This window comes from Motacilla alba, chromosome 10, assembly GCF_015832195.1.
Source record: "Motacilla alba alba isolate MOTALB_02 chromosome 10, Motacilla_alba_V1.0_pri, whole genome shotgun sequence".
NCBI lineage: Eukaryota > Metazoa > Chordata > Aves > Passeriformes > Motacillidae > Motacilla > Motacilla alba.
The window spans coordinates 17,880,302-17,893,335 of record NC_052025.1 but is presented as its reverse complement, the minus strand read 5'-3'; the positions used below and the strand labels follow the sequence as shown (position 1 = coordinate 17,893,335).

The following is a 13,034-nucleotide window of genomic DNA, read 5'->3' as shown; positions in this document are numbered from 1 at the left end:
CTGTGTGGAATGCTTGGTTAAGGTGCCGGTCCCTGTCACAGAACCACGTTTGGGTTGGAAGGGCCCGTAACGCTCATCTCATCCCACAGCCTGCCCTGGGCAGCGCGGACACCTTCCCACAGACCAGGCTGCTCCAAGCCGCGTCCAACCTGGCCTGGAACGCTTCCAGAGATGGGGCGGGACGTCCCGCGCTGCCTCTCCAGGGTGGAGCTCCCGCCCCGGGGTCCCACCGCGGCTCCCGGAGCCCTCCCCTCACGGCCGCGTCCCGGAGCCCCGCGCGGGGCGGGGGCCGCACCGGGGGCTGCGCGGCGGCGGCTCCGCCACGGCCGGGCGGGGCCAGGGGCAGCGCGGCGGGGCCGCACACGGCGCCTGTGCCGAGGGGCAGGGCCGGGGAGGCGGGCGGCCCCCCGCTCCCCTCCCTCCGCTTCCCGTCCCTGCCCCTTCCCCCATGGCGGCGCTGGGCGCCTCGGCGCGGCTGGCGGCGGCGGCGGCGCTGTGAGCAGCGGGCCGGGCGGGCATGGCGGGCCGCGGCCGCCGCGCCTGGCTCAGCGTCCTGCTGGGGCTGGTGCTGGGCTTCGTGCTCGCATCGCGCCTCGTCCTGCCCCGCGCCTCCGAGCTGGCGGCGGCGGCGCGGCCCCACCGAGCCCGCCCGCAGGGCTGCCGCCCGCAGCCCGCCGCCGCCGCCGCCGCCCCGCCGCGCCGCCCCGGCCCGCCGGCACAGAGCTTCCTCTTCGTGGGGGTCATGACGGCGCAGAAGTACCTGCGGAGCCGCGCCGTGGCCGCGCACCGGTGAGCGGCAGGGGGCCGTGGGCGCCCGGCGGGGATGGGGGTCCGGTGGGCTGCGTTGTCTGGGATCTGGGATGGGCTCGGGGTAGGTTCGGGTGGGTTCGACTCGTCTCGACCCGGTTCGGTCACGTTCAGCTGTGCCGGGCTTGGCTCGCTTCGCTCCCATTCAGCCGAGCTGGGCTTGGCTCGCTTCGCTCCCATTCAGCTGGACTCGGGCCGGTCGGCCGGTTCCCCCGGGGTAAAACCGCCCGGCCCGGGATGCCCTTACAGCCGGGATGCCCCCGCCGGCCCCGGGGACCGCTCGCCCTTCCCCGGGGCAGGTGCGAGCGAGCCTCGGGGCACGCTCAGCCCCAGCGCTCCTCGCTCCTCGCCCCGGGGCGCTCTCCGGGCGGGCTGCGGCAGGAGCGGTGCCCCGAGCGCGGCTCCGCTGCCCGGGCAGCTCGGCAGAGACGCGAGGGGTCCAGTGAGTCGCGTTGCCGCTCCCGCAGGGTCTGGCTCAGCCAGGTTCCACCTGGCAGGTGGCCCCGGTGACCTTGCCTGAGGGTCAGGCAGCCCCGCCGATGCGAGGGGACGCTGAGTGCCGGTCACCGGCGGCGACACGGGCATCAAATGTGTCCCGCGGTGCCTCTGCCTTGGGCGCAGCCGCGCCACGCTGGTACGGACCTTGGCTGCTGCTTGTGGAGCGAGCTCACAGCCTGACCGTAACAGAAATAAAAGTTCGGGGACCGCTGTAATGCCCTGGATAAAGACCACTGTGCCAAGTCGAAAGCGTGTGCTTGGGAATGAGACCTAGAAAAGGCATCTGGGAACAAAGAGTAAACCCCACCTCGGCTCTTTGCAGCCGCTGCTGAGGCTGGACCAGGTAGTGAAACAGCTCGGATGAGGAGAGTCAGCCTCGGTGAAGCGCTCCGTGCTTCAGACTGGTTGAGCTAATGCAGGAGCCAGGGTCTCTGAGCCGTGCGTTTGTTACCTGACCACCCCTAATTTTGGAGCAGGAGCAATCTTGGTGCTTTGTGCAGTGTGCTGCTTGCTGTGTTCCCCAGGTGTGGCTGGGCATGGCCGTGAGTGCCACGGGCTAACGGGAATTCTGTCCAAAGCCTCGGCAGCATCAGGATAATCATCTCTTCTGTGAGAGATGTGTCTGTGGCTTTGGTGAAACTCTCTGCTCTGCTGAAATGTGCTGGGATGTGCTCATTGCTCCGGTGTGTGCGCCAGCAGGCAGTGCTGGGAGGCTGCTCGGGAAGCCTGCTTGGGAAATCTGAAAGAGTTAAGAGCTAAAATGTCAGTTCGGGTATACCCCAGCTCTGGCTGAGCCAGCACCCTTGGAGGAACAGCCAGGAGCTCTGGGGCAGATCTTTACTAAAACATCCCCTTTAGTCTTGTGCTAGAACAAACCCTTCTCCATGTCCTGCCTGCCCTGGCTGAAGAGTACTTGGCCCTATTGGCCAGTGAGAACAGGATGGCAAAACTGTGTATGATGGGCCATCATACCATCGTTCCCAGCTCAGCTCTGGTTTCAGGAAATCTGTCTTTATATCAGCATCCAGTGCAGTAAAATTGCTTTATTTGGGCAATCTGAGGCATATTGTCCACCAGCGATGGTTTTAATGGAAACTTAATTCCTTCTTCCAGCAGTAGACCTGTAATTAAGTTACAGAAAGCGCATGATTGATGCTTTGAAATGGGTGAAGGAATCTGTTTCTTCAGGGTTATGTTCTCCTTCACCATGTGGGATGGAGCATTTTGGATTGCAAATCTCACAGGCTGTGCATTTTAGATTTACATACAGTGAGGCTGGAGTCGTGTTGGGACATCGCATACCAGGTTTTATGGCAGAATAGTTTATCTAGCATCCATCAGATTTTGCATCAAGAATTCGGAAAGGGGAAATTTGTCACTATGTTGTCCAGAGGGTTCTTTGGGGAGAAATTCAGTCTGCTGGTGTGGGAAGGATTCTTGTTTTTCCCTGGTTTTGCCTGTGCTTGTTGAACAGTCTGGTGCTGTGGCGGAGCTGGGTTTAGAGAACAAGATCTGCGACATCTGCTGTCACAAAACAACGGCTAAAGATGCAACTTAACAAATTCAGCTAATGGAACCGGGCTCCTTTAGCCCTTAGATGGAGATCTGAGCATTGCTTTTTACTACACTGCTATTTTGGTGTAACCTCTAGAGATGATGTCTGTTCTTGGAAGAGACAGATAAAGAGACTCTTAGTAGGGCTAAATGCGTTTTTCTCACCTCCGTTGGTGAAAGAAATGAGCTAATGTCCTGGTGACAGGAAGACATCTTTGGGGGAAGATGGGGAGGGGGGAAGAGGAAGACAAACCTGAAATCTTAAATGGCTTTTGATTGCCATGAAGTACTCAAGCAGACAATTGCTGGGATTACTACATTGACAAAGCATCCTGGTGAGCTGAATCGCTGGCACAGCCAGTGAAATGGGAAGCTGCTAGCAAGGCATTCCCGGGGTGGCAGCGTGTGCAGAGCCTTGATACCACGCTGAAAGGAATTAGGGATTCAGAGGCTGAATACCTCCAAATTGCTGTGGCTCAAAGGCCGTTTACAGACACAGCTAAAAGGGACCGGAGCGGAAAGCATTTGCTGATCCTGGCTGCTGTGAATCCAGATAGGGTCTAACAAGAGGGGAAGCAATCCACTTCCTGAACATCAATCATGAGCAAAATGACCACTGCAAGGCAAAACAGGCCTGCTGGATTTTCGGGAGCCGCCGGCTCTTTGTAACAGTCCTGCTTTTGTAGTCTGTGAGGCAGAGAATAAGCTTTAGATCCACAGGTTTTCGGAGGGCAGATTTGCTGCCTCAGCAGTGATTGCATCTGACAGCCAGGTTAGCAGAGCTTCCCTTCCAGGAGGCCGGTGAAGTGCAGCAGCAGGAGCCACGGTGTCACTTGGAAGGACAAGGAATAGTCAGGAAAAGAGCTGGGCAGGAAGGAGTTAAAGGGATGGCTGGGGTTCAGGGAAAGTGCAACAATATGTGCTAATGGTTTTGCAGTTGAGGGGAGTTGTCCTAAAAGAGCTGCAGGAAGGAGAGGATGGGAATAAGCAGTCTCCCAGAAGATTTAAGTCTGCTGTCTCAGGAACAGAAATATCAGGCAGTTAACCCATTTTTTTTTTTTTTTTTTCCGTTTGCGTAGCAACTAGATTTCCTGGGAAACGTGGCAGGAGAGTGGTGTGAATGCAGTTAATGGCGAGATGTCAGCGGCTGGCCTTTGGCAGCATCCCTGCAGAACACAGCCGCAGCGCTTCTGGGTTTGGGACGGTCCCCACGGCACCGTCAAGTGCCACGAGGACCGTGAGTGATGCCCGGGGCTGGTGCTGAGCCATCCCTGCCCGCTGGCAGAAGGATGCCCTTCGGAGGCTCCATTTCGAACACGCTGCCTCTCTTGGTGGTGGCTTACAGGAAGCTGGAATCCAAATACCTGAGTGCTCCAAAGAGCTTAAGTGAAAGGCAGCCAGAAGGATTTGGGTGTGGGGGAGTTTGTGTTATCTGTCTAAGCCTGCTCTTACACGTTGTTGTGCTGCTCCTAAATTCAGATCTGCATCTGTGGGGTGGTTTGGCCCGTTCTGGTTGCTGGTGAGGGGATGTGATGGATTGTGGAGCTCCTGCCTCTTGGGAGGGGGCCCTGTGAAGTGACTTTGAATGTCGTGCCAGCACAGTACGTGTTTTACTTCATGTGTGAATCGTACCACAGTATTGCAGCAGTGAGAACTCGGTGTCCTGCTCAGGTACCCTCCACCAGAAACATGATGTACTTGGCATTTCTGGCCAGTAACCTAAAATTTGTGAGGATGTTTAAAGAATGGTATGAAAGGAGCACATAGAGCAACTGTCATTGATACGGGGGGGGGGGGGTAAGTAAAACAAAGTCATTTACACCCCCAAAATAACCACATGGCCCAAAACTCTGAGACACTTGGGCTCTGATCTTAGCCTGGCCGACTGACTGTCTGTGTGCCTGTGGGTGATGGATCCATTTCTGTCCCTGTGTCCACAAGGAAGGTGGATATGCATGGACAGCAAACTACCATCACTTAAAATTGGAGGAGTTTAGCTCAAAGGGCTCAAAGAGCTGTGGAAGCTGCTTGGGTTCTCTGTTAAAGCAATCCTGCAGAAACATGAAAGGAACTTTTCCTCAAAATTTGAATTCTGTAATGCAGATCTTAGTGATAGAGATCTGGAAATTTAAAAATCAGCTTTTTTTGGTGACTTCCCGTGTGTTATCTACAATACCACGTGCAGGAGCAGTGTGCTGGTTTCCGAGCTCAGTTCTCCTGCCTAAGCTGTGGTTCATTGCTTCCCCTGTAGCAAATGTTGTTGGAGAATGGGATCTTGAAGAACAGTGATGCCAAACTAGCCCTAATTCAACATTGAATTTAGCTGCATTCAAGACATCAGTCTTTCATGTCTGTTGTCTTGCTGAGTTCTTCACAAATTATGATTTTCTTCAGCGTAATTATAGAAGATGACTATTTCTCAAAACTTTAAATGATTTCTCTGATCTCCTCTGAGGGAAACTTCCTGAGCTGCAGACAAAAACCAAATACGTTTTTTGTCAGTCTTCAGCCTGAGTCTTTACAAAGGGAGCACTGTCTGCATAACGCCACTGACTGTGCTTCTGCAGAGTCTGTAGAGCTGATAAGCAAGATAATACAAATAAATAATAAATACTGGAAACCGAAGAGAAAACATTCCAGATCTGTGCTGCTCCTGCTGCAAGTTGTGTTTTTAAGCTTCTTTTTAAATGAAGAAGTAACTTCTGACAGCATTTCAAGACTACAGTTGAGGTCACTTTTTAGAAAATACTGTGGTTTTTTAGCACTCTTGGTGTGCACAAGTTTTTCTGTATTTCAAGAGTACATGGGAGCCAGCTAAAAAGATAAAATCTTTTCACCCAGTTTGCTTGTGACTAGCTTAGCCTAGGGTACACGTAGGATATCCAGTGTGCAAAACTGGATGAGGGAGGGAGGGTAAAATTGATTTGGTAGCCACCAGTACTGGAGCATCGCTGGACTCATGTCCTCTGCTTAGAGATTTTTTTCCTGTGGAAGCATTACTCATTTCGTTTGTGTTTGTTTAATTTTCACTTTGATTTCCTAGTCAACACAGCCTTCTGGTTTGTGGAGTTGTGTGCCCTGTGCACTGAGAGAAACCAGGTCACACAGCTTCGTGCAGGTCTTTTACCTCCTGGGGAGGGTAATAGAGAGCCTTGCTGTCCTGATTCATGCACATCCTCCTGCTTAAGCAGCAGATTCAGATTACACGCGGGAGATAAGGTTGGGATCTGTCAGGGTTTTTAAATGACCAGTTCGGTGCAGTATCAGTTGTATTCACAAGCTGGTATTTCTCTGTGTAGAGTTGAAATGGCTTTGACTGAAGCGCTCGGTGATCGATCACTGCAGCCCAGGTGGTCTCTGCAGGTGCACATACAGGAGTCTGGTGGCAGAAATGTTGTGTCAATGTGTCCTTTAGACAGCTCAGGGTGACAGGGTGGTGCAGAAGAAGGAGGGTGTCAAATTTCAATTAAAATATTTTTCTGTTTTTTTTTTTTTTCATTATCAAACGTACAGTTCTTTTGCAGATACATCCTGCAGGTCTTATACTGGAGAAACCTGGACCAGGAAAGTGATGTCAGCTGGTGGAAGGGAGTGTTGGTGGGGCCACAGAGGTGGGGAGGTGTTGAGACAAGAGCTCTGTGCTCAGGAGCTGAAGGGTCAGGTTGCTGCCCATAACCTGAGAGCAGACAAGGTAAACGACAGTGGAGGTGGGAGGACTGGCAAGAAATGTAGGTTTTACAAACTAAACTACAGAATTGCTGGTGAAGCCAGGTCTGATTATTTGCAACACTGGATAAAAAAGTTAAAAGCAGCTTTGATCAGAATTCATCCCTGCATTTATCAGTCCTTAGTTCTGCTGATAACTGGGGCCAGAAAAACCTACTTACAGTTCATCTCACCCTCTGTGGTTTGGCTTCTTTGGCTGAGTGCAACAACATGTTTCCTGAGCAAACTGTTCTCCCTGTATTCTGTCCCCAGAAAGGGCCACAGCGAGCTGTGGCTTCGACGTGAGGAGCAGCCCGTGGTGACTCCATTGTCTCAGCCTCTGCCCGAGCCGTGCTCTGTTGACACAGACACTTGGGCTGTTTGTCCATGTGGGAGGGTTTCATCCCTTTGGGTTCAAACAAAGCCACGGTCACAAATAACATGTTGAGCTGTCTCATCGTAGAAATTGTGTTGTTGCAGGAGGTGAACAAAGGCTCAGTCAAGCTGTGCTGGTGCACGGTCGATGTGGTTGACATGAGATCCCGAGGCTGGAGTAGCATCGTGGTGCTCACGCAGGTCCTTGGGGTGGGGGTGTTGTTAGGGCACGGTCTTTCTGTCCCCATTGTGTGCTTCACACATGCAGGAAAGTCTCTGCTTTACCCCTGGTCTAATGTGAAACCTAAATGTGGCTCATATGGAAAGATGGGCTCAAACTGGCTTTGAGATGAGGGGTTTGGTGCAATAAGAGGACTGGGAATCGAGCATCCCAGGGTTCATGCATGTGCATGCATTTTGTTCCCTTTCTGTTGAATGGCAGCTCTTCTCTTGACAATAATTGGTGGCTCTTGAGGTGAGGGTACCTATTTGGAGAGCAGGGAGTAAATTTAAACTGGGAATCAACAGAAGGGCTTGATGACTTCCAGGAGGGAGCTGAAGCTTGGAGTGATAGAAGACATCCTGTGTTGCCCATAGATTATAGTCATGATAAAGGCAGATCTTTCAGGGTGTGAAGAGCAAGTCTGAAAATACATTGCTTGCTTTTGAATAAAAAAGTAAATAAACAGAAATTTCCATGAGCCTTTAGGTATAACTTCAACCTGGTGGTTGTCTGCAGAGTGTCCTGTGTCCACCCAAAGCTGTGTCTCAGGGGATGAGATGAGCTGCATTTGTCAGTAACTCTTCTGTCCTTTTTTTCCGTGACACTAAAATTTAAAATGCATCTTTAGTGAAGAAGAGTCTTTTAAACTTAGACTGGGAGTTGATATGGGAAGAGCTGTGGGTGATTTGTTTATGGAGCGTGGGTGTTAAAAAATAACCAGCAGAACTTCCTTAATAGTGAAAGTTCAGGATGTGACCATGTCTCCTTTTAAAACGGGCAGTTCTCAGTGCTTCACCAGGATGTGATTTATAACCAGCAGTACTGTGCATTAGTTGCTTCACTGATGATTAAAGGCCTCATCACCTCTGTTGTGAAGTCAATGGGAATGTTTCCATTTGTTTTACTCTGTGCTTTTCTGGGAAGCTCGGATCTAAACTTTTGCTATGAAACACTACCCATGGCAGTAAGAAATCCAGGAGACAAAGCTTTTAAAGTAATTGGGTGATATTCATTACACACAGTGGAATTAGTGAGAAACTGTTAGGGTGTCAAAGTTGATGTTTAGGTAGTGTCATTAAATACCTCTGCATTTTCTGATGGAACTTAAAGAATAATTCTCCTGAAGTATTTTTACATTTCAAGCTTTATATGATAGCTAATTCTGGAGATTTCAAATTTTAGATGGTCTATGCTGCCCAAAATCTGCTCAGGTATTGGCAAGAAGCCTGTGCTGAGAGGCATCTGGTCAGAGTGACAGTGATGCATTGAGGGAATACTGTGTCCTTTACCTTGAGAGTCTTTTCACATCAGCTTTAGGTTATATTCTGAATATAGTTGCCAAACAGAATGATGGATTATTCTCCCTGTATATAAAAAGGGACAAAACCTGTTGGTTTACCAATTGAAGTAGTTTTCTGTGAGTGTCTGAGAGGGGTATGTGATCTCTTATCCCAGACAGTATCTCAGAAAATGGTACTGCAAGCTTAAAATTAGTAATTTTTGAGTGCAAGGCTGTAGCAGTTACGTGACTGAAAATCCTCCCTGGAGGAGGCTGTGCTCTGCCTTGAGGAATCATCCTGCATCTCTTCCTGCTATCAATGACCCAGTTTGCCCACGCAGATGGGTTGGATTTGTCAGAGAGGAGCATGGAAGGTGTGGAGCAGATGTTGCTGTGCTGCTCTGCACAGGAAAGGCTCCTCTTCTGTGCAGTTCCTCTCCACTAAAAACTGGAATGAAGTGTCTGGAAAGCTGCTGGAGGTGCAGGAGTTGGGCAGCACCACGTTACTGTGGGAATTAGGAGTTTTACAGGCATCTCTTAGAACTTTGGTGGTATGGACAAAGCCACTTGAGGTTACTGCTGCTCCTTGCTCTGTGCTTTGCTTCTCCACACACCATCTGGAGAAGTTGCTCTTTGGTTGGTTTCCCAAGGGATGCCGTTTCCTTGAAAGTTCATGTGAATTTACTCTTTGGAAGTCTATATTTCTGAGTACACATTTGAGCTTTTGGGGAGGCTTAGAGGGAGTGGAAGGTGGCTATGATGCTGAATAACTTGCAGGGAAGCTTTGGAAGCAGTAAATTCAGTTGTATGTGAATTGTTGTCCTGTATTGGATTGCCTCCATATTTTGTGATCAATAGCTATTAGTGCAAAACTGAGTGTGCTTAAGGAATCCTGCTTCCCACTAGTGAACTGCTGCTATTGAATTATTTTTCTAGCATATGGAGGTGCAAAAATGGTACTCAGACTCTTGTCATATCAGAATTTTGTGTATGTTGTATCAATTGCTGTCTGTGTCATGTGAATGTCCTCATTTGTGTGGTAAAAAATAACCTTTCAAGGTGTTCAAAAAAGAAAATTTGTAAAGCAGGTGAGCCACAGTCTGTGGCAGCACTCTCTGCCTGCCCTGGTTTGCATATTTAATTATTCCTTCTTGTCTTTTTCAATCTAGAACGTGGTCCAAAACCATTCCTGGCAAGGTCGAATTCTTCTCCAGCGAGGGATCAGACACCTCTATCCCCATCCCCATCGTGCCGCTTCCAGGTGTAGATGACTCCTACCCCCCCCAGAAGAAATCCTTCATGATGCTCAAATACATGCATGACCACTACTTGGACAAATACGAATGGTTTATGAGGGCTGACGACGACGTTTACATCAAAGGGGACAAACTGGAGAACTTCCTCAGGAGCCTGAACAGCAGCGAGCCCCTGTTCCTGGGCCAGACCGGCCTCGGCACCACGGAGGAGATGGGGAAGCTCGCGCTGGAGCCGGGGGAGAACTTCTGCATGGGGGGGCCAGGAGTGATCATGAGCAGGGAGGTGCTGCGGAGGATGGTGCCGCACATCGGCGAGTGCCTGCGGGAGATGTACACCACGCACGAGGACGTGGAAGTGGGACGCTGCGTGCGGAGGTTCGCGGGCGTGCAGTGCGTCTGGTCCTACGAGGTAAGGACGGGGGCAGTGGGGAGGGGTCTTTTGCGGCAGGTAGAGGGGAGGGTTGCTGTTGTACACAGCAGATCCCCCAGCCCTCACCTCCCTCTGCAGCATCGCCATCCAGCTGTACGGTTTCTACGCTTTTTGTTCCCTGCGAGCGTCACCTTTGGAAAGACCTACAAAAATTTGGAAATGAAGCAGTAAGGAGGGAAAAGGAGGAACATTCGTTATTCGTAACAAATATTTTTTTTTAGATCGAAAGGGAATAAGCTGAAATCAAAATGGCTGCAGTCCTGACTGTCCAAGCCTCTTTTATCTTCTTTAGCCCAGCACGTCTTGGTGTCAGCATGGAAAATGGATGATACAATTACTGTGTTTCTTACTGCAGTTGAAATGTGTGAGGCTGACAGATGTTTGCCCTGACAATGACAGTTTTTCCCCAAACTGGAGTTGTCTCATGGTGGCTGGCACTGTAACCCTGCATGCTGAGCTGCCTCCTGGCAGCCCAAATCTGTTGCTGCTCTGGGCACTCCTTGGCAGCCCCATCCTGCAGGCGCCTGCTCAGCAGGTCCTTGACGTCAGCAGAGACAAGCCACCGCTCTTACCGAAACTCGTGGTCTGCCCACACTGATGTGCCTGCAAATTTGGCATTTTGGGGGATAAAAAATTAGAGAGCCTGCTTGTGGCAGAGTTTCCTGCTGCTGTTTGTTGGGAGCTGGCAGCTCGTCCCCAGAGGCGACAGGGGCTTCTCCTGCCTGGGTGTGCTGGGCTCCTTGAAGTGAGTCCTGGGTGTTTACAGGCTGCCTGGTTGAAAGCAGCTGCTGGGCTTGAGCTGCACTTTCACCAGGGCAAGTGCTGGTGGGTCTGCCTTAGAAATACAGGAGAAGTTGAAAGCAGAAGAGAGGCTGAACAGTTTGTCTCTGTGCACCAACATTTACGACCTGACGCAACTACAGCTTTGTCCTTTTATCAGATGTGGTGAGGGGGGGCTCTTCTGCCTCTCTGACAGGAACTGTGGTCACAGTGACAGTGAGGTCACAGACAGGGACAGATACTGCTGCTGAGCCACTGTTTCACTGGCAAAGACTTGGGTTTAACTTTTGACACTGTGTTTCTGCCCTCAAAAGCTGTTGCTTTGTTTCAGTTCACACTTCTGTGAGGGGGAAGCCTCTGAGGAGGGGGAAGGAGGTTTCCAGCTGCAGTTATTAATTAATATCTTTTGTGCTTGGAGATTTTCTGCACTAACAGTGTCTCTCCACATTCCCTGCTTTCAGACCTGGAACTAGTTTATGTTTTGCCAGCATTGTGGTTTAGCCATTCGTAAAGAGTCAGTAACTTTTTCCACAGTTCTGAGCAGCATAAAATTTTTACTATAGACATTCAGAGTTGAAATAACTTCTGCTGTGAATGCCTGTACCATCTGGCATTTGATAAGTTACTGAAGGTCAGCATTTTGGTCCTATTGAAACTGTCAAAGAGCTCCTAAATTCAATATAACCAAATATTGTATTGAAATAACCAACGATAGCCCACAACTGCACTGGGAATACTGTCTGACAGAAATAGGTGGGGCGTTCTCATAATCAGTTTTGTTTGATGAGCTTCTGTTGTTAGCTTTAATGCTGGATTCTCCTAAGTGCCATGAATTGCTTAAAATTGGTTTGTGTGAAGTGTTTAAACTGTTGGGTGTTCAGAAGTAACCCATGAGTGTGGGATGTTAAGGCTCAGCTGTTGGGGAGAGTAGGAAGTATTTCAATGACAAAAGCACACAGCTTCTGCGAGAAGTAGGTCCACTCTCATTTAGTTGTGGCTTTTCAATTTAAATACCTGTCATCTTTTTTTATCTGGTCCTCTTGTTGCCCAGATGAAATGTGCCTGATATTTTATTTCAGATAAAGCAGTAGCTCTCTGTGAAAAAACACAGCTGTTGCAACAGCTGTGTTAGGAAGGCTTGGGGTAAAAGCGACATTTTCCATGTCTTGTAGGTTTGTGAACATCAAGTAACAGGCCACTGTAAGTGAATTGCAAAATGTTGTGTTTCACTGAGCTTCTGATGGAGCAAAAAGCTTATCTGTGCCTGCTCTGCTGGGGCACAGCCACCGCATCCTTCACCATTCCCATCAGAAGAAGAGCTGTGACAGCACAAGGCTCAGCAGACAGAGCAGTGTTGGCCTTAGAAATCCCAAACCTCAGACTTCTCCTTTGCAGCCTGCACTTCCTATTCTGAAGAGACTCAAGTGGCAGCACGAGTGAGGAGCTCGGGTCTCTGCAGTGACCCCCCAGCTCGCTGGGTTTCGTTCTTAGCATCTCGGGCGTGGAATGCCCTGCTGGTCCTCACGGCGGGTGGCTTTTCCCTGCACTGTTCTTGTGGTGGGCTCCCTGCCCAGAATCGTTTTACTCATCTCCATGATTGTCACTGCCCCCTTTCTCTGATTTTAGGATCCCACAATGTCTTTACTGTGCTGCTCATCTTCCCTGGCCCTGGACCTGGTGGTGTGCCCGAATGCATCGCCAGGCCCAGCTCTGTGTGGCATTTCTGCTCGCAGCAGTTTGTCTCAAAGCCCCTTTTTTCCCCCCTTCCTGTGTTTCTGTCACTCCTCTGCTCTCCGCAGTGCCTCTCAGACCGCTTCATTAGAGTGGCATCGGTTGTTGCCCGTTTCAAGACTTGTGAGGATTTGTTCACACTCCTGCCGTCAGGAGCTTTTCAGCAGACACAGTAGAGGAATTGACACCCCCATTCTTTGGACTTCCTGTGTCATCTCAGCCCAGAAAAGCAGCAGCAGCAGCATGTGCAAGGTTGAGGACAACTGCAGCTCTCTGGGCCCTGGGCAGCTCTGACCCACCCAGGCTGCTGCTTTGGCAGCAGTTTGCAGCCCACAAGGGATTTTAAGCTCCTATGACCAGGCTCGGAGCTGTTATTTGACACAGCCTTATTTTGAC

At 50.5% G+C, this 13,034-nt stretch overlaps 1 protein-coding gene across 2 annotated transcripts in view; it reads left to right on the top strand.

Moving 5' to 3' along the window:
- The first annotated feature begins 378 nt into the window (after positions 1 to 378).
- CHSY1 (chondroitin sulfate synthase 1) overlaps positions 379 to 13,034 on the top strand; it is a 75,652-nt gene continuing 62,996 nt past the window's right edge. The window contains exons 1-3 of one of the 2 annotated variants that reach the window (XM_038147392.1): positions 449 to 467; positions 679 to 789; positions 9,611 to 10,106. In XM_038147392.1, coding sequence (XP_038003320.1) covers positions 743 to 789; positions 9,611 to 10,106 — 543 coding nt within the window. In that variant the 5' untranslated portion in view covers positions 449 to 467; positions 679 to 742. Of the gene's footprint in view, positions 790 to 9,610; positions 10,107 to 13,034 lie in introns of both variants that reach the window. The other variant, XM_038147391.1, reaches the window with a different exon arrangement.